The sequence below is a fragment of the Spinacia oleracea genome, chromosome 3 (assembly GCF_020520425.1).
Source record: "Spinacia oleracea cultivar Varoflay chromosome 3, BTI_SOV_V1, whole genome shotgun sequence".
Classification (NCBI taxonomy): Eukaryota; Viridiplantae; Streptophyta; class Magnoliopsida; order Caryophyllales; family Amaranthaceae; genus Spinacia; species Spinacia oleracea.
In genome coordinates, this window is record NC_079489.1 from 93,377,324 (window position 1) to 93,399,710 (window position 22,387).

The 22,387-nt window shown below is 35.7% G+C and overlaps 1 protein-coding gene across 1 annotated transcript; it reads right to left on the reverse strand.

Annotated features, from left to right (window-relative positions):
• Window positions 1–16,046: 16,046 nt before the first annotated feature.
• LOC110782522 (uncharacterized) lies at window positions 16,047–17,606 on the reverse strand. The gene is made up of 3 exons (XM_021986693.2): window positions 16,654–17,606; window positions 16,445–16,525; window positions 16,047–16,350 (listed from the first exon to the last, which is right to left on the reverse strand). Exons 1-2 carry the CDS (start codon window positions 17,404–17,406, stop codon window positions 16,451–16,453), a joined length of 828 nt encoding a protein of 275 aa, XP_021842385.2. The 5' UTR covers window positions 17,407–17,606; the 3' UTR covers window positions 16,047–16,350; window positions 16,445–16,450.
• Between the last annotated feature and the right edge of the window lie 4,781 nt (window positions 17,607–22,387).

The window sequence follows — 22,387 nt, forward strand, 5'->3', positions numbered from 1 at the left end:
ATTAATCGTTCGTTTATTACTCTTATTCCAAAGGTAGACGCTCCTGAAAGTATGCGAGATTTTAGACCCATCGGATTATGTAACACTATTTATAAGCTTATTACTAAAATTATTACCACTCGAGTCCGACCCATTCTGGGTAAGTTAATTAGCCCGTTTCAGTCCAGTTTCATTCCGGGGCGGGGAATTGAGGATAATATCATTTTAGTGAAGGAAATGGCTCATGTTTTCCATAAAAGTAAAAAGGGTAAGAAAATAATGGCTCTTAAGCTTGATCTAACTAAGGCTTACGATAGTTTGGAATGGAGCTTTATTCGGGATACCTTGGGTAGCTTTGGATTTCCTTCCCAGTTAATAAGTCTAATTATGTCTTGCATTACTACTCCCCGTATTAATGTTCTTTGGAATGGCGCAATAACTAGAGAGTTTTGTCCGTCTAGGGGTATTCGTCAGGGGGACCCTCTTTCTTCCTACATTTTTGTGTTGTGTCTAGATAGGCTTTCCATGCTTATTCAAAATGAGGTCGACTTAGGTCATTGGAAGCCGATTACTCTTTCTAGGACGGTTAAAATTTCTCATGTCTTTTATGCGGATGATGTTTTCCTTTTTGGGCATGCAACGCCTCAAAACATGGGGAGTATGCTTGAGGTGCTTAAGGGGTTTGGGGAGATCTTGGGGTTGAGAATTAATATGCAAAAATCCAGTTTAATATTTCCAACTCACATGTCTCATGTTGTTCGTAATTCGATTGCAAATCCCCATGGTCTGAAAGTGACTTCTTCCTTTGGCAAGTATTTAGGGGTAGATATTAGACCAAATAAATTGAAAATCGCTAATTTTGTGGGCTTGTTAGATAAAACTATGGATAGGATTAAAGGTTGGCAAGCAAAGTTATTAAATATGGCAGGGCGGTGCACGTTACTCAAATCGGTGCTTAATATTTATCCCCTTTACAATATGCAAACCTCTTTGTTGCCAGCTCGTGTTATAAATAGTTTAGAGAAATCAAGTAGGAAATTTTTGTGGAATAAGGTGGATAGGTCTAGGTTTATGGTTCGTACGAGTTGGGCTAATGTCACTAAACCACTTTCGATGGGAGGGTTGGGAATAAGACGACTAAAAGAGTGGAATTTAGCGTTTATGGCCAAATTGGGATGGAAAATGCTTACATGTTCGGAAAATATTTGGGTTAGACTTTTTAATGAGAAATATCTTAGAAGGGCTAATTTTCTCGACTGTATTCCAGGGTCGCACCATTCCCCCATGTGGCGGGATATTCTTAAAGGTCGTTCTTTGCTTCAAAAGGGTCTTATAGTGGGTATTGGGAATGGTCGTTCTACGTCCCTTTGGTATCATCATTGGGTAGGGTCGGCACCGCTGTACAAGTTGATAGATAAGGATATTCCGGATCGTATAGCGCACTTCTTAGTCAGTGATATTATTCGAAATGGGACATGGGATTTCACTAAAGTGTCTCATTTCATACCCCCTGATATTTGTGATATGATTAGGCTGGTCCCTTTAGCCACTTGTTCCAATGTGGAGGATTTCACTAGATGGGTTTATACTAAGAATGGTGTTTTCACAATTAAGTCTGCTTATTTCCTTCATCTTCAGAATCATGACACTCATACCCAGCTTTCGCAACCCTTTCAATGGAAGTCCATTTGGAGAATTAAAGTCCCTTTTAAGTATAAAATGCTTTTGTGGAATGCTTGCCATGAGATTTTGCCAGTGGCTGAGATGTTGCATTTGAAGCTGGATTATATCTCTCCCAAATGCACTCGTTGCAATTTAGTGGCTGAAAATCACATCCATTTATTTAGGGATTGTGGGGATTCTAGTATTTTGTGGAATTATATTTTTACTCGTCTCCTTCCCAATCACAGGATTCAGTTGCACACTTTTTTCAGCTTAGGATGGGGGGATTGGTTATGGTTTAATTTGAATCAAGGGTCTGCTTGGTCGATCATTTTTTGTGTTGCTCTATGGCACATATGGAAGGCTCGCAATAGGGCTGTCTTTGATCATAAAATGTTTAAGTCGTTCTCGGTTTATAATGCATTCTATGTGGATTTACTGGATACTAACAAAGCACTGCAGGGTAAAGGGAAAGCACAGGTGAGCAAGCGCGACCTAATTTGGAGGCCCCCAGCGTATGAGTTCTTGAAATTAAATACAGATGGCAGTTGGAAGGCAAAGAACGAGGCAGGTGGAGGAGGGGTTTTTCGCGGAGCCACGGGCAAATGGTATATGGGTTATGCCAGTAAGTTCAATGCGATTACCCCTCTAGCAGCGGAGCTGTATGCGGTTCGGGAAGGGCTTATTATGGCAGCTGATTTTGGTATCCAGAATTTGGAATTGGAAACGGATGCGCAGCTCTTAGCCAACATGCTTGACTCTGCCAGTGAATCGTATCATGACGAGTTGAGACCGGTTCTGGTTGATGTGGCAGGGTTAATGGCGAAGTTCAATGTTGTCGTGGTCAAGCACATCCCAAAAGCCAAAAACAAGGTGGCTCATTCGTTAGCATGCTTTGCGGTCGAGATGGCAGTGGGGCACACAGTGTTTTTAACTCCTCCACCATTTGCAGCTATGGCGTATGAGGGAGATTTGCAGAAATTGGATGATGTAGAGAAGTTGCATTTGTTGAACGCCACAAGCTCCACTAGACCTATTGACTTGGAGGCTCCTCCTGAGGAGGATGAGGGTGATGTGGTGTCCACCTCAATCATGTTTGGCACGATTCCGGCGACGGTTATCACGACGATTCCTGTTCGTAGTGCCAACGCGAATGTGAAGCACAGGGAGAAGCAGGTGGGTGATGGCGCAGCAGGAGCAGGCGCGACTTAAAGCGGGTGGTGGTTGGTTTTGGTTCCCCCAGCATAATTGTATTTCTCGAAGAGTTGTAAGCTGTGATGGGAATGTTTTGGTACCTTTTGTTGTATAGTCTTTTGAGCTTTTGTAGGTTTGATTGTAACGTTATTCCGTCGGGATGTAAGTTTTTGGTTCACCCGACGGCTGTTGTAGAACCTACTTTTTAATATAATATAATCCCAGTTATGCGTTAAAAAAAACCCTAATGAGAATTAGTTATAAGATCTATGTGATAGAGTTTTGTACGTAACCATGTGCGATTGAGCATGAAGTTAAGTTTGACTAGTATGGATTGAGCTATTAAGCTTGTTTGTGAATAGTATTTTAATGAGAAGTCAGATTCATTTAGGATTACTTATAAGTGATCAGACTTTATGAAAATTACACATTAAAAGGATATGAGATTATTATGCTATAGTGATTATAAGCTAATGGTTTGGAGGTGTGATCTTTGTGTTACAAACCAAATTGAATGTGCAATTGTGTAATTGTGACTAAGGATTTCAATGGATTAATAGTGAGTTGAAAAATCTGAGCGGGAGAGTATGATTTGTGATAAGTTTAAGAAATATGATTTGCCTTGAAGTATAATTTATATTCGAGTGTTGTTAAGAATATTGTACTTTATATATATACTATGTTAAAAATTATTTTTCAAGAATTACGCATACGAAATTTGTGAAAAGTTATGAGTAATTCATTATGATATTTAAGCGAATATTTTGGACAAATTTATCACTTTATATAAGTATGTTTTGTGCCAAGATTTTCAATTGTGTTTAAGATTTCAGATGAGGTTTTGTTGTGATACCAGACTTTGAGTAAGTGTGAGAATATATATTTCCTCAATTTTTCTTGGATAATTTTTCAAATGTGTTTTAGTGGGGAAGAAGCCGTAAACAGCGGTCATGAACAACACATGTGTATTTGTGTGTGATATGTGTAAATGCACAACTGTGCATTTGTGTAAATGTACATCTGTACATCGGTGTGGGGACATGTCCTAAAGTCTTTCAAGCATGTGTGAAAAGGTGGGTGATGACCCCTAAAAGTTTGGAGACTGTGCTTATTGAACCCGTCTCTATTCGTGTTCTCTTCCCCCGACCAGTATGCGTTTAAAAATATATATAATATATATATAATGTGTCTGATTTTGCTAGAAGTAGCGAATATTGTGAAGCTTGTCAATGTGTGTGATTTGAAATGTAAACAATTTGCTAGAAAAAGAAAATATCTCTTAAATCATTGATTTTGTGCAAGCTTTGAATTTTAAAGTATTTCTAAGAAATACATGTTTGATATTATTTCCAAAATAAATTGTCAAGAGCAATCCGTATTTGAATCCATTGTTTTCAAAAGGAATATATATGTGTGATTTGGACGTGAGCCTCAACACGGGAATTTGTTCATGTTGTATTGGGGAATGAGAATTAGTCTTAATTGAATTGTTTTAGTTGTTGAAACTCGGGTGGACTCTGAGATAGGAGTTGAGAATATGTGATGGATTTATTCTCCAAACAGATGAGATTAGTTATGTTGAAAAATGGATTTGAGGATTTCTGAAAATATAAATCGTACGATCTTTGGAAAACACCTGGTGAGTGAGTGCAAGCCTTTGCTTGATTTATTTATCAATTATAAACATCAAAGTTGTGTTCAATTGTTTATGTTCTTAAAATTATTGCAATTTGATTACTGTGTTTAATTTGAATAAGATTTGATTCAAATCGAAGCAGTTTTATCTTTGAAATAAATAAAACACGATATTATATTTTAAGCCTCTAAAATAAGTTTCAGGTTGGGCAATGTGTACTCAATTTCCCTGACTTTGTTCTTTGAACCTGTCCTGGTGGGGGCAGAATCCTTTTTAGTAATTTTGCAGGTATTGTGTAAGCTCGGATGTGGATTACAGATATGATTGAGGAAGGAATAATTTGCTGAAATGTTATGAGGCCATCAAAGGTTATGATAGGTTAAGATCTCTTGTGTATTTATAGTTGATTATAAGGGTTAATTCAGGTTTTGTTTTGTAAATTGAATTCTAAGTGTAATTAGTGAGAAATAAGTAATTCTAAATAGCAGCTCAAAAGTGTGGGCTGTTACAAGTGGTATCAGAGCCAATGTTGATTTTGGGTTTGCTATGATCTTCATATCATAGCATATGAGTTGAAAATAAGTTTATTGGAAGGTATGTGAGCTTTATTTGGGATGTAAGGCTCAAAGTCTTATCGATGAATTTGGGAGTTGAACGGAAGATTTGCAATGATGATAGTTGGCTTGTGAAATATCTTAGGGATATGAAGATTGGAAAGCTAAAATATATATGTTTTCGGAATAGGCGAACCTTCATTTAACCGTATGGAAAGAAGCGTCGAGGATTGAAATTGGATTTATAGATATTGGTGTGGTTATACATTTGGAGATGATAGGTGGAGGATTTTAGATTTCATAACATATTTCTCCTGATGTGGTTACAACATATGATTTCAACATATTATTTAAAATTATATCAAATGATTTTGTGTTTTGAAGTTTCGAGGACGAAACATATTTTAAGGGTGGTAGAATGTAATAGCCCAGATTTTTAAGCAGCCTTTAATTGAAGGGTAATTATATTTTAATATATTAATCACCAAATTTTACTTTTATTTTTGTAAAAATGAGTTTTATTTATTTACTAGTTATATGTCATTAGCTTTTTATTTATTTTGTTTAAAAACAAATGTGATTTTGTTGGTGACATAAATTGAAGTTCTAATTTTGCCCTTATTGCATAGTCAGCTTTCTATTCATTTCCTTGGCTGGTGTCATTGTGAGAAAATGCCAGAACTTCTAAATCCTTGATGTTGTCAATCACTTAATCACCTCACCAACCCATCTTCTCCATTTGATAAAGCCTTAAACTTAACAACTCAAAAACATAATACTCTTTGTTTTACTACTGCCGTTTCTGTTTCCCTCAATACCTCCATCATTATCGCATATTTGGCCAATTCTTCTTTCATGAAAATTGTAGCCCTTGAAAAGTTAATCAATTTTGCCTCAAAAATCACTCAGTTTGGAGCTGTATTGTAGGAGATATTCCCTCTGCTTGTCGCTGCTACTGCAGTTGCTGCTTTCAGCACCAGCTTCTGTTTTCCCTGTTTTGAAGATCTTGTGCTCATTTTTCTCTTCTTGTTTCTAAATAAAAGTTGTAGATATCTTTGGGTAGATGAATATAGGCGCAAATATCACTCAATTTGGATCCGTATTCTAGGAGTTATGCTCATCTGAAATTGGTACTTGCTGCTGGCTACGAGTTGTTGTTGATGCCTCTATTCATTGTTGTTGCATATCTCAACTCCTATTTGATTAGGGAAGTAGAATCCTTGTTAAGGTAAATATACGGAGCTTATTAAAGAGTTGAGTTCATGAATATATTATGAATATTGAATTATGGATATATAACTGGGAGTTCAAGCAAAGGAGTGACCAGTATCATGAAATTGGTGGTGATGATTGGATCATGAACCTGAAATCGTACTCTTGGAATCGGGTAATTATCTAGAGGAATCGGGAATCGGCAATGGAATCGAATCAAAGAAATAACAAGGTCAAGACATTCATGAATATGCAACGACATAGCAAATAGGGGAATGAAAACTAATGACGTGATCGCCACCTCTCGGATGGAGCACGCGAAGCAACCTAGCCTATGGAAAGCTTTTGCATAATCCTAAACTAGATAAACTTGCATATAATAGGAACTATCATTCACTTGCACGAATTAGGCTCATAATGTCTTTCCAAACCTAAATCATACATTCCAATCTAATCCAATCAACTAGCACTTGCAACTACTACTCAATTGGTTATGGAAAATCCTATCACTAAATCACATTTAATCACAACATCAATCATGAATTTTCCCTAAAATTCCCAAAATTCAATGCCAAAGCTTCATCCCTAACCTCTAGACTAAACTACTCAATTAGCATGATTAACATCAACATTAAACTAATATTAATTCTAATCATGAAACTAATTGAACTAATGAAGCTAATTGAAACAATAAAATTCAGAAAATTCAAACTACAAAAATTGGGGAAAAACCAATGAAATTCAAAATATCAAACTAATCTAGAATTCAAGCATGAAATCAAAGCATAAACGAAATTAATAAAGCAATTAAAGAATTAAAGAACAAATCAAAAAGAAAAGTAGAATTATACCTTGAATTGAAGAATTAGCATCAAACTTGAAGAACAAAATGAAGAACAAAGCTCAAGAGAAATAGAAAAGAAATCTGAAAATTAAAGATTGAATTGAATTTAGAATCAAGAATTTGAGGCTAAGAATCCTTAATCCTAATCTCTAATCAAATCCCTAAACTAATTCTAGAGAGAGAATTTAAAGTTATCACTAGGGATGTCAATGGGGCGGGGCGGATGCGGATGTAGGTACCTCCATCCCCATCCCCACCCCATCTCCCATGGCGGGTACAAAATTCATCCCCATCCCCGTCCCAACGGGTATAAACTAAAATCCACCCCTGCCCCCATCACCAAACTGGGTATCCATCCCCTTCTTATCCCCGCCTCATACCCGCGCCAATACCCACCTAATTTTTCTTATTTAGCAAACATTTGTCAATTTTCCATATACTAAGTAATGAAAGTTAACTTTAGAAAAAAGAAATACCTTATGACTAAAGTAACATATATAATCGAAAAAATACTCGTCATAACAAAAAAATTCAAACAAAAAACTTAAAAATCTCACCAAGAAATGCAAATAAGTCCACACTCAGCCCATCACCCATGGAGGGTATGAAGCGGGGCAAGTGGGGATAGAGCGGGCGGGCGGGGATGGGGCGGGGATGGGGCGGGTTCAACACAAAATCCACACCCGCCCCATCACCCATGGCGGGTACGATTTTTATACCCATCCCCGCCCCATCACCCTCCAAACCTACCTCCATCCCCGCCTACTTGGGGCGGATGCGGGGCGGGTCTCCCATAAAATCCGCCCCACTGACATCCCTAGTTATCACTAAACGATAGTTTAAAAATGAACACAATATTTGAATTGTACTTGAATTACAAGATATTGGTAGAAATCATCCACTTGTTTTTCTATATCTTGCATCTTTAATCTTGCTTTTGATGTAGTCTCGAGGTCTTGTACTTTTGAATATGTGTATAAAGTGTGATTTGAACACAATATTTGACTTTTACGGTTTCAATTTCCTCATTGTTGTAAGTTGAAAATGAAAATAGTAAGCAATTTGATATGATGATGACAACTAATTTAAAAATGAACATTTATTTATTTGAAAATGTGTTCATGCAAAAAAAACAAATAGGTTAAAAAGAGAGAACAAGGGTTTAAAAGATGCTGAGTAATAGAACAAGAAAGAACAAATAATACAAAAGTTATGAACAAATAAAACAAAAAGTGTGAACAATTTCATTATGAACATTAACCAGATGATTATTATGAACAAACAATTCAACAAAAAAAAACAATATAAAAAAGTACATAAAATTCAAGAAAAAAGAACAAACAATTATGAACAATTTTATGATGAATATAAAAAAAAACAACATGAAAAAACGAACAGTACAACATGAAAGAACAAACAATACAAAAAGAAAGAACAAACAATACAGGCACTTATAAAAACATAAAAGATCAATGAAGAGCTTAATTTCATTATGAACATTAACCAAATGATTATTATGAAGAAACAAATAAACAAGAAAGGACAAACAATTCAACAAAAAAGAATAAACAATATAAAATGAACATAAAATTACAGAAGAAAGAACAAACAACACAACGATTATGAACATTTTTATGATAAATTTAAAAGGAAACATGAAAGATCAAACTGTACAACAAGAAAGAACAAACAATGATTGTCAGCCGCGTGTGCGCTTTTGACTGTTCCAAAGCAGCTTCGCTTTTTATTTGGGGGGGGGGGGGAGAGCTACTAATAGTTGTACCCGGGTACAATAGTTAGGGGTTATAAAATTTGTGGCAGGGTTCTCGTCATGGACTCATGGGCACCGAGTAGAATACGGACAATAGTAGGGGTATTTAAGTGACCCAATTTGAAAAATCGATCAAAATCATCTAAAACGAATATATCCGATAAATAATCATTTTGAAATCGAACATAATCGATCGTTGATGACCCGAAATCCAATATAACTCGCTAATTCAAGACCAAACTTGAACTGTTTGCAAATCGAAGATATCCGTAACCCGATTTCACCCGACAACTTTTAATCGAACCGAACCCGAATCCTATTCGATAACAATTCGAAAATCGATTTTACCCGATAACAAACGCAATCAACCCGACCCGATGAAACCTTATACCCGATTTAACCGACTCGCAATTGATCTGAATCCGAATTCAACCGAATTGTTGTCGATCCGACCCGATATACTTTAATAACCCGAATCGAGTTATCCCGACCAACGAAAGTCACCCAATTAAGATTTAAAAAAACATTCATTAACGCGAACCCTATTCAATTCACTTATTATTAATTTGACTCAAGTTAACCGAATTAAAATACTCCCTCCGTCCCGGAATACTCGAAACACTTTCCTTATAAGATCGTCCCGGGTTACTTGCAACGTTTCTAAAAATGGAAATTTTTATTAATATTATATCAATTTCTCTCTTACCCAGGGACTCATCTACATCCCTACTCCCTAAAAAAACATTAAAAAATTCCACTACCCCACCCCTACCCTCTACCCTTTTAAAAGTTCGACACACATCCCCCTACCTATATTAAGAAAAATACTCCACTACCAACTATCATCTAATTAAATAATACTTCCTTCGGCACAAATTACTCATTACACTTACCTTTGCACAAAATTTTAGATGATAAATGGTTGTTTGGTTATCAATTGTTATTTTATTGAAAAAGAAGATGTGATATAAGTTAGTGGGTATTTTTTTTTCTTTTAATTGAATGAGAGAGGTTGTGGGACAAAAAAAATTAATGGGAAGAGTGAGACACTACAATAATTGTGGGGTCATTCTTAATTTAGAAATGTAACAACTAATCTGGGACGGACGAAAAATGAAAGTGTAACAAATAATCTGTGACGGAGGGAGTAAGTCAATTACAATGCACTAAACTCTGTGTCGATAAAACCGTTTTGAGTATTTCGGGACGGAGGGAGTATTAATATTGTAAATCCAACTCCTTTTTTATATATATATATATATATATATATATATATATATATATATATATATATATATATATATATATATATGAAAAATTATTTTATGTTCTATTTATATAAATAATTGAAACAAAGTAATAAAAGTCTAAAATATCTTTATTTGGCATGAAGTAAGTCTTAGAATAATAAAATGATTTAAATTTTATCTCAAACCCGAGAGTCACTCGATTAATAGTAGAAAAGAATAAGAGCTTAACTTGATCTAACTTGAACCGCAAACTCAATTCGTAATTGATCCGAATTTGCGGTACGTCTTATCCGAACTTGACTCGAAACTGAGACTCAGATATCCATACTTGACCCGAATTCGAGACTTAATTGAAGTTACCGTAATCGAAACTAAGTTCAATCCATAACAATATATGACCCGACTTCACACAAACAAAAATTATTCGAACCGATCCGAATAAAAACATTAACCAATTTTAATATGATCTGAACCGTTTATAACCGAGATGAAACCAATCCGATGAGCCAATTTAACAGCTCCAGATATTGCGCATTTACAAGAACATAGAAAAATTGACTTAAAAGAAAAAGAGTAGTTAAATATAAACATTAATCATTGCAGATTTGGAGTAACACATTACAGAAACTAGCACGGGAGCATTTTTAAGGTGTTATACGAACTTGTATTGCTCAACATACAATATTTTTAGGTATTATGATATAAATATATAGTTAAATAGAACCACATCTATATATTTAAGATTATTAATAAATTAATCTAACAACACTTAGAAGGAACAATCAACGATAGTGATATATAATATGATGTCAATAGAAAAAGGATTTTTTTGCCAAAAATGACCTTTTACAAACGTTTTTTTGCGAGAAAGGACCTTTTATGACGAAATTGTTGAAATGGGACCTAAAACATAAAAATTTTTGTTGATTGGGACCTTTTACCAGTTTCTTGGAGTTGACCCAAGATTCCGGCAACGACTTTGACACGTGGCAACTGGAGAATGCCACGTGTCCATTTAATGATTTAAAAAAAAAATGCCCAAAATACCAAATCGAATTTTTTTTTTGCCCCAAATTTGCGAAGAACCCTAATTTTTTCGACGTAAAATTAGAACAATTGAGGAGGAATTTTGAGGGGAAAAAATAGCAAACCTGATTCGTGTGGCTATGAATAACAATTCGTGGCAGACAATTTCAGTGACGAACTTTAAGGCAGTTGGAATTTTGGAGGGAGAATTGGGGCAAAAAAAAAATCGATTTGGGGCAAAAAAAAATAAAATCGATTTGGGGAAGAAAAAAAAATTTCGATTTGGGGCAAAAAATTCAATTTCGATTTGGGTCAAAAAAAAAAATTCGATTTGGGGCAAAAAAAAAACGATTTGGGGACAAAAAAAACGATAATTTTTTTTTTTTGGGCAAATTTTTTTTTTAATCATTAAATGGACACGTGGCCTTCTCCGGTTGCCACGTGTCAAAGTTGTTGCCGGAATTTTGGGTCAACTCCAAGAAACCGGTAAAAGGTCCCAATCAACAAAAAAAATTATGTTTTAGGTCCCATTTCACCAATTTCGTCATAAAAGGTTCTTTCTCGCAAAAAAACGTTTATAAAAGGTCCTTTTTGGCAAAAAAACCCATAGAAAAACAAACAGTTAATAAAATAATCATAATACATTGACGAAAAATCAAACTTAGTCATAAAAATAAAAGAATAGACACACAAAGTAAAACACACATTACCTCTGAAAATGGTATGATGATATAAAGTGATTGTTTAAGTGATACAACGAAAATGATTGTTAGTCAAATTATTTATAAGAGGGTGCACGGAAGATGAGAGGTTGATGAAGAAGATCTTTAGTTTCTTATGATTTATTTTGAGTTAATTTTTTTTGTTAAACTATTAACTCATAAATACTAATGTTTATTGTTATTGTTATGAAATATTAATAACAATGTAAGTTAGTTCATTAAGTTTTGATTATTTATTTTTAGTGGTGTATTTTAGGTTTTTTTTTATGGGAATTCTTTTGGGTTTTCCTTCTTTTAATACAAGTACACATTAATATTCATAAATACTAATCTTCATTGTTATTGTTAAGGAATATTAACAACAATGTAAGTTAGCTCATTAAGTTTTGATTATTTATTTTTAGTGGTGTATTTTAGGTTTTTTTAATGGGAATTCTTTTGGGTTTTCCTTCTTTTAATACAAGTACACTTTAATATTGATGTCTTTTTTTGATTTCTATTTTAATTATGGGAAAAAAAGGGAGATTGATGAGGTGAGGACACATGTCTCATAAACACCTATGGTTTTAGTTTTTAAATACTAGGTATAGATATAGACTGAGTGCAACAGATGGTTATAGCCGGTTTGTAACGGTAAAAAATAAGTTCATTTGTAGCTCCCTCTGTCATGCTTGTCAATGCACATACTATAAAAATTTATAAAAACTTTAATATTTTAAAAATATATATTAAGATGAATTTAATAATATATTATATACTAAAATTTGTTTTCATATACTAGAAATAAAATAAGGTAAAAGCAAATTATTTGAATAATGCAAAAAGTCAAAACGGTGCGAATATGAAGAGATATAGTATTTTTTTTGGTGCAAATATGAAGAGATATAGTGAGTAGTATTATGGAGTAACATTGAAATATATTGGGAAAATTTGTAATTATTAATCCAACCTTTGCCCTATTTTCTTTAATTAAGCCTACATATGCGATATTTCTAAATAATCCAACCTTTATGACCCAACTACTATTATTAAGCCTAACAAGTTACTAACCTGCTATAGGCGGTATTCACCCTTATGTGGCATATAACAATTATAATTTTTTTAAATTTTTTCCCCTTATTTTCTTTAATTGCTATTTTAATTTTCGTTCCTCTCTCCTCTGCGATTTTCTGCTTCATCTCTGCACTCCTCTCCATTATTTCTCTTCTACCTCTTCTCCACCATTGTCGATCCCTCATACGGTCATACCTCTCCATTCGAAGTTCATAAAAAATAATCAGCAATTGCTATGGCTGGGGTAAAGCAATTGCCTGTTGGATCTGGATCTTCTTCAAATTCAAGGTTTTCTTTTCTTTCTAAATTTTCAACAAGACCATAATAACCAACATCCCACAACATAAAAAAACTATATTATTGCAACAGCTCGGGTTTTTACGAACTGACCATCAAGGAAGCCCAAAATTCAAAATTTACCAAAAAGGAACAAAAACGCTAAGGTTCGTAAGTTCACCTTCAATCGTAAGATTTTAGAGACGAAATTTGAATGCGCGTGGATGAAGTCAACTATTTCCACAAGAAAATCGCTGATGATGTCATGAACCAGTACAATTCTGGTTGAAGCAGCAGTAATGGAGGAGAAAGGAATTGAAACACGGTACAGAGAACAGAAGGGTTAAGGATTTTTTGAAAAAAGAATGAAATCCTTGTTTAGGTGGCAAGTGATGATGACGTGTCCAATATTTTAGGAGGGAAACCAACTTTAAGTTGTCAACGTTTTTAACGTTGATTTTGTAGCAGGTAACCGGTCATCTAGGCTTAATAATAGTAGTTGGGTCATAAAAGTTGGATTATTTAAAAATATCGCATAGGTAGGCTTAAATAAAGAAACCGGACGGACAAATATTGGATTAATAATTACAAATTTTCCAATATATTATATGTAATGTATATATATAGTGAAGAAGAGATGAGGCTAAACCCATAGTCCGCGTGAAAGGAGGCTGAGGCTAACCGCCTAACCATTGACCATTTCTTTCTTTTTTTTAACTTAAAAAAGGAACTAATACGGAGTACCAAATTACGGAGTACGGACTTAACCAGTAACGATGCATTCCAGATATGCGCCAATTATATTTTTGACTTCCCGCCATTGCTGGTGATGCCGGAGACTTCAGCAATCGGACTTTCACTTGCACTCGGAAATTCGAGAGACTCAGAAATCAGCGAGTCGTTATCAATCTTCAGGGTGCTCAAAGGATGTCATCGAGCTCAACATTTGAGCATCTCATAACATTCACCAGATGAAAGGCAGCAGTAAACTTGTCTGCGTCTGCGTCTGCGTCTGCCTCATAAGACTTTTCAGTAAGCAATAAATCTGACGTACAAATACTACTAGGACAAGATACAAGATCAACACAGCCCAAAACTCTAGGCATTACTTCGAAGCAGCTTTAGGCAACTCATCATTCACTCAACAGATCACGCAATATCACTTTATCAATTTTCTTTACAAACCGAATCAGCGTCAAACGCGCATCCTAAGGAATAACTACAGTGGTTCATCTTGCCATTAATCAAACCCGAAGATCCAAAGCTATATAAAAACAAGGCAAATTTACCAAAAACAACCTTTTAAACCCAGTTTTTTGCAAGAAACAACCTTTTAAAAAAAAAATTGCGAAAACAAACCTTAAAGTAAAATAAACTTGCGAGACACAACCTATTTGGGTTTTCAGGCGTTGACAAAAAATTTCCGGCCTTGACTTAGCCGGTTTTACTAACCTCACCCATCTTCCCTCCATTTTTCCCCCTTAAAACCAAAATCTAAAAAAAATATGGAAATTAATTAGAGAAGGACTGTAATATGGTGATGGTACATTAGTACTTAATGTATCTCAGACCACCATTGAAGGCATAGCATTATGATGACAAAGGTCCAAACATACTTCCATCCCTGAATATCTACTCCCAACAAGGCAACAACTAACACCCTTTTACCTCTAAATAATTCCCCACTCTTGTACGAACTTGTATGTTCTCCAAAATTCTTCAACCCTTCCAACTCTAGTGTCACCACCCCCTCATTCTCCCCGGTCGCCACCACCAACCACCGACACATGTCCTCGGTGGTGGTTGTTGTTACCGTCTCCTCAACGGTTTTTCATTCTTTACTAGTATTAGTACAAGTGGTAGTTGTCCTGACCCTCCAAAACTCTAGTTGTAGTCGTCGGTTCCTAGACTTTGCCGGTTTTACCAACTGATTTTGGCCGGGAATTTTTGGTGAAGTCAAGGCCAAAAATCAAGTATTAAATGTTGAAGCATTCAAGTACTTGGAAGCAATCAAAAATTTGAATAGAATCCAGAAAACCGATTCATTTCACATATTTGGGGAAAAAAACCCTAACTTCCCAACATTACAATTACACAAAATTAATTAACCAAACTTACCAAATTGTAGATGAAGAGTGTCAACAATGATTGAATTGAGATAAAATTTACATTGGAAGCAACAATTTTAGCCAAATTGATTTAGGAGGAAGAGAGGGCAAAAATATTGGTGGGGGAAGAAGAACAGAGAGAGAAAATGAACTTTGGGGTTTCTTTTCTTTTGGATTTTTGGCTGGAATCTGATTTTAAGTGGGAAAACAGGTGCATGTAGCAAATCCGGGAAGTCAAGGTCGAAAATGTATGGTCAACGCCTGAAAACACAAATAGGTTGTCTCTCGCAAATTTATTTTACTTTAAGGTTTGTTTTCGCAAAAAAAAAAATTAAAAGGTCGTTTCTCGCAAAAAACTGGTTTTAAAAGGTTGTTTTTGGCAAATTTGCCTAAAAATAACAAGTATTTTGAGGAACGGGTGGCAAGAATGCCTTATTTTCACGCTTTCATCAAACTTAAACAAACAACTTCAACAAACAACCCAAGTCCTAGGGGGATATCTTCATCTACATAAAAGATAGACTAATATAAAAACAAAGCCTTCTTTCCACTGTTACTTTGCGCCCTTATTATTCCTTTCCTTAATCACAAATGCCACTCTTCTACACAAACACAATTTCACAAATGCATAACCAAAACCACAAATTTAACATCACACCTACATCACATGATCCATATCATTTGTAGCTCCCTCTAAACAGAAAATACACAAATTTAAAGGTTTGGTATAGTATCACGTCTAAGCCGAACAAATAATCATCATCAATCCAATTTCGATTTCTTCATTAATCACATTCTAAAACAAATAACACATAAATGTCTACGTCGTAAACCCAGAATTAGCATCTAATCATAGAAACTTTACTTACATCAACAACAACAAAAAACACAAAAATTCAAAACTTGTGTTGAATTCCCGGTCAGTAGAGCGGAGAGATATTGAAACCCAAACAACATCTTCGATTCATCTTGTCAACTTTTTACCAATTTGTCAGCAGGAAATTAATATTCTTCCTCTAAAAATCTGCACTGGACAACCAAATCTTCCACATTTCAACTATTTCTGCAATACCAAATAACAGAGGGGTAAATATGATTTTAAGAAACCAAAATCAAAAAACAAAAACTCACACTTTCTTATAAGAATGAGAATTTACCAAATTTCAAGCCTGAGGATGTTCGTTTACTTTGTACATATCAGCTGTGATCTCCGATAACCAAAACCCGGGAAAAACTCCCTACGAAAAATAAATTCCAGAAATAATTAATTAAAATTCAAAATCAATCAATGCAATAGTACCAAGTTTCACTAGGAAATACAAAAATCCGAAATTTCCCAGGAAAACATCGAAAGATTTCAACTTACATCAATTTGCCTCTGCACAATTTTGGGCCGTTTTTTGGGCCTCCGAGCGGGCCGGGTGCCCAACATCGCTAGAAAATCTTCCTCGATTTCTTGCTTGGAGAGAGAACCGGAAAACTTCGCTCTTGGGCGTTCACTGCAATCGCCGCCGTTAACTTCAGCGCTGTTCCTGCTTGCCGGAGATTTAACCTCCGACTGTTTCGCTGGTGAGAAACTAGGCTTCCGGTCACTGGAGATATGGAGATTGTTCGGCTCCTTACAAACCGCCCTCCTCGTCCTCAAATTCCACGGCCTCGGCTCCACCGGCGGTGAAGAAACCACCGTTTCCGCTGAAACGACGACGTCGGATTTCTTAAGGAAGGCCGCTTGCATCTGGTGGACTTCTTCGCGAAAATCAAACATGAGTTTCTCTCTCATCGCTTCGATCCCACCGTCGTCAGTGGATCTCCGCTTACGCTCCAAATTGAACTCGGACCGAGTCATCGAAGAGCGGCGGGACGAGGAAGAGGCGTGAGGGAAGTCGTAATGATCAACACCGTCATCCTCCTCCTTGACACAGCGGAGCTGCACTCGGCGGCCCCACTTGACATTGAAGCAGGGGAGGGAGGAGAAATTAGGGAGGCTGTCCTTCGATCTTTCTGAAGCCATTGGCGGCATGAAATCGTCGTCTCTGTCGTCTTCCTCCACCGATGACATCGGAGTCCGGTTGTCTCGGTGTCGATTGTCGTACTCCGCCACGGAGGCGGTAATCACCATTACACAACAGCGACTGATAAATTCCAAAGAGGGGGAAAGAGAGAGAAGAGCTTGGGGGAGAATGAGAGAATTGGTGAGGGTTTGCTTTGAGAAGAGAGAGAAAGAGGGGGGGATTGTTTGTTGGGTTTGTGACAAATCGCCGGGAAGATGAAATTTATATGTGAGAGGAGAGAGAGGGGGGAGGTGAGCGCAAGGGTAAGAAGAGGGAGGGAGGGAGCGAGCGGTTTTAACGTTCGTATACTCGTGGGAGTTTTTTTTTCGTTTTCCTTTTTTTTTCTCTTTTGGGAGAAAAATGTACTCGAAATTACTCCGTATGTGTCAACTATGGTGATTTAAATCTCTAAAGTAATTTAACCTTTTAGGGTAAAAAAAAAGGAACCTAAGAGTATACGGAGTATTGGAGTTCCTTTTCAAGTAACTTTCCAACATCAATTATATTTTGGTCATTATTTGGGCTTTTGGGTTAATGTAAAATACTTTCTTCCTATTTAATTAAAAGATACATTTTAATCGTCATGTAATTTTATAAGGGGGGAGTTGAATCTATTAAAATAAGATGAAAGTGGGTTATTGAGTTGTCGTTATAGTAAGAAATTGATAGTGGATAAATTATTTATTGTAGTAAAAAGAATATGCGAGTAAGTGTGGGGATCATAACTTTTTATGGAGAGTTACTCCAAGTTATCTTTTGGCCAAGACACCCCAAGAACTGAATTGTGATATCGAGTGAGAATATTTGTGAAAGTCAATCAAATTTATTGAATTGTGTTATCGAGTGGGAATATTTGTGAAAGTCAATCAAATTTATTTATTGTTGGTGTTAATGAGCCACAAGGCAAATATAAATTATAAATTGAGGCAGATGAATTCGAACCTGAGACCTATTGTACACAGGGCTTCAGTCTTAACCACTAAGCCAAGATCTCATTAGTTGAAAGTCCATCAATTATGTGTGATAAACTTTTTTACATTTAATATTTACAACTAGATTTTGGGCTCAGGTGATGCCCCGAGTGGCCGAATCATCACTTGGATAATTGTAATTATGCATAGTTTTCTACAAAAAAAAAAAAAAAAACGAAAAGAAAAACAAATCACAGTTAACTCCTATTTTTATTAAAACTATCTTTCTTTCTTTTATTATCACTTTTTTATATTTCGTTTGTAAAAGATAATACGTAAAATTGCATAACCAAATGATAAGTCATTCGTGGTTCCAATCACCAAGTCATGGGTTCGAATCTTATATTTGTAATTTTTGAATAATATCAGATGACATGTGTCTTATTGAAAAGCGTGGGTGCCATGTGACATTTTATACTTTCTTACAAACGCTTTTTAATATATTAGTATAGATTCAAGAAAATATGTAAATGAAAAATCAATATATTTAAGGGGAAATAAAACTCAACGATAGTGGTTATTTTGATTTTTGATAACTTATAATTTAATTATCGCAATTAATAGAACTCCTTTCGTCCCATAATATTTTTCAATTGATTTTGTGACGGTATTTAGGACTGTTTTAGGAAACAAACATGAATTTATGAAGGAATAATTGAAATGGAAAGATCATTTTGAGACACCATAAAAGAAATTGGAAAAATATTATGAGACACAAATGTACTTTACAATTAATTAACTTCTCGATTATCATCAATAAATATTAACATTATTTGGTAGATGCAAAATGAGGCTGAATAAATAAATAATATGAGATGAGACCACAAAGTACTGAAAAAAGAGATTGGAGAGCTCTTTTGAAAACAAAAACATCAATGTTGGGTATTTTTTGGAGGGATCACGAGAGTATCTTGTAGAATGATAGTGATAGAGAGATATTGGAGAGCTCTCACCAACGTAAATGCTCTATAAAATATGAGGGTGTTTTGTGTATTGTTTTTATTTTTATTTTAACTCTTACTACAAATAATAATAAAATATTATGTATGCGTGGGCAATGAGATAAAATATGATATTGTTGATTTATTTATTTCCGGAAGAGTTTGCATGTTATTCTTACAAGTGATAGCATAGGCTCTATCTAAGAAAATAATTTACGAGTTTTCATGAAATGTCCATGAGCTTTGAGAAAATTCACCAAATTAATAACCCACGGGTTTTAAAAATTCACCAAATACCCCTATTATAAAACTTAATACAAAAAATGCCCTTGATCACGTCATCAACCCCTAATCAACTCAATTAATATCTACTGAGTAACAACCTAATAAACCTACCCATTAACCCCCCTAATTCACCCATAATCTTTGAATTTGTTTTTCCTCAAACCCCCCCGACAACCACCACTGTAACAGCCCACACTTTTGAGCTGCTATTTAGAATTACTTATTTCTCACTAATTACACTTAGAATTCAATTTACAAAACAAAACCTGAATTAACCCTTATAATCAACTATAAATACACAAGAGATCTTAACCTATCATAATGTTAGGTTATGATTCATATGACAGTTCATAAATCATGCGGAAAAACCATAAAGCCAGGAAACATATTATTTACACATAATCATTTAGCATAGTTTAGATGCATACTCTTTGTTGCGTGCCTTCCCTAGCTGCGCCCGAACCGAACAAGAACAAGTCTTTAGGACTCCAAGTGTCGTCCCTCCGTAGATAGTCCACAGCACGTCCGGATCCGCCTTAAGATTGACCAACTAGAATCGCCCTTAAGGTTCTAATATTTTCGGTTGGGTAGGCAAGAATATTGGCTGATTTTTCTGCTTAAAAATCTTAGTTTTGAATACTTAAAAACTTGTTGTATAAATAATGACCCCTAGGCCTTTATTTATAGAGTTATGGAAAAGGAATCGTAATTCTAGTAGGATACGAATTAATTGAAATTAGAATCCTACATGAATTCTATTTAATTAATTTATCCAATTAGGAATAGAAATTTAATCATACACTGACTCTTGTAGATTTAGGAATCACGCATGAGCACAAACTCACACACACACGGCAGCCACAAGGGCTGCCCATGCGCGTGCGAGCAGCAGCCCACGCAGCGCGGCCCACGCATCCGTGGCCTTGGTGCGCGCTGGGCTTGTGGCGTGCGTGCTTGCTGGGCGATGGCCCGGCTTCGTGCTGGGCCTTCGTCCGGCAGGCCTCGTCCGATGCTAATTCGTACGATACGCTTCCGATTAAATTTCCATTTCCGGAATCTATTTCCGATACGAACAATATTTAATATTTCCGATTCCGGAATTAATTTCCGTTTCGAACAAATATTTAATATTTCCGTTTCCGGAATTATTTTCCGATTCCGGTAATATTTCCGATTCTGACAATATTTCCGTTTCCGGCAATATTTCCGATTCTGGTAATATTTCCATTTCCAATAATATTTTCCGATACGTACCATGTTTCCGTTTCCGGCAACATCTACGACTTGGATAATATTCATATTTCCGATACGATCCATATTTCCGTTTCCGGCAATATCATCGTTTCCGGAGTATTCATTTCTTGCCTGTGACGATCTTAGCTCCCACTGAAACCAAGATCCGTCGGTTCCGAATATTCATAGATGGAGTATTTAATGCCATTAAATACTTGATCCGTTTACGTACTATTTGTGTGACCCTACGGGTTCAGTCAAGAGTAAGCTGTGGATTAATATCATTAATTCCACTTGAACTGAAGCGGCCTCTAGCTAGGCATTCAGCTCACTTGATCTCACTGAATTATTAACTTGTTAATTAATACTGAACCGCATTTATTAGACTTAACATAGAATGCATACTTGGACCAAGGGCATTATTTCCTTCAGTCTCCCACTTGTCCTTAGGGACAAGTGTGCATTTCTTAATTCCTTTGTCGCTCGATGCTTGCTCTTGAACATAAGGTAAGAGTTGTCATCCTTATTATGTCCAGAGGTGTTCCTCGGTTTCAGAGTTCAACTGATCAAATAAACAGATAATCATAGCCTATGATTCATCCGAGCACGGCCATGCATTTCACAGTTTCTAGCTCTCCGAGTGGCCTTGTACAACTTTTAAGCATCTCATCCCGATTTATGGGAGGACAATCCCAATCTTGCGATCTTGAGATTAGACTTCGTTTGATAGGTGATTACCTGAGCGTTGCCTTTATAGCCTCCTTTTACGGTGCGACGGTTGGTCAACGTCAAAGCAACCAGTTCTCAAACAAGTAATCTCAAATCACTCAGGTATTGAGGATTTAGTGTCTAATAATTTAATGAAATTTACTCATGACAGATTTTCATCTCTTACAGTAAAGTTTCATAGGTCTTGTCCGATACTAGTCTTCCCAAAGTAAGTATCTATGCAAATGATTATGACATTGCCATGTCCACATAGTTCAAGAAACAGAACTACTAGTCATCTTGCATTCTAATCGTCTAACGTTTTCTATGCGTCCAATTTTATAGAAAACTCCGATTAGGGACCATTTTCAATCTTTGACATTCAAGTTCACTTGATAGACATTTCTTAGTCACAGGACTGGTCCTGACAGTCTATCTTGAATATATCGTCAAATTGAAGGGACTCATCATTTAATACTAAACCAAGATTAAATGGAATATGAAAATACATTTCATATATGATAAATGTTCAACCCCAATGTTTTACAAGCATGGGCCTCAAACCCATCTTCTAAAACAGTTCATGGAATTCAAAGCTATGCTTGATTTCCAGTGCTACAATGTGAGTGTTGCTTCTCACTTGTTGCATAGGTTTAGTTATCATGCTTTGCTAATCTTAATATCCTTTTCATCGAATGTTCTTCGAGATATGATGACAAGATCTTTTCGAGTTTGTTTATTATGTGATCTTGTCTTTCTTACTTCGATGGTGGTTTTACTCATTTTGCAATGAAGAACCATCAAGTTAGCAGACGTTTTTCTTGCTTCAAGAGTGGTTCTACGCATTTTTCAATGAAGAATCATCAAGCCAGCAGATAGGTGATCTACCCAAGTTCAGTGAAGAACTTTAA

Excerpts from the sequence above, each read along its gene's own strand:
- LOC110782522 (XM_021986693.2), bottom strand. The coding sequence starts at position 17,406 with ATGGTGATTACCGCCTCCGTGGCGGAGTACGACAATCGACACCGAGAC. Across the intron at positions 16,526-16,653 it reads TTGTGCAGAGGCAAATTGAT|GGAGTTTTTCCCGGGTTTTG; the intron begins GTAAGTTGAAAT and ends TATTTTTCGTAG.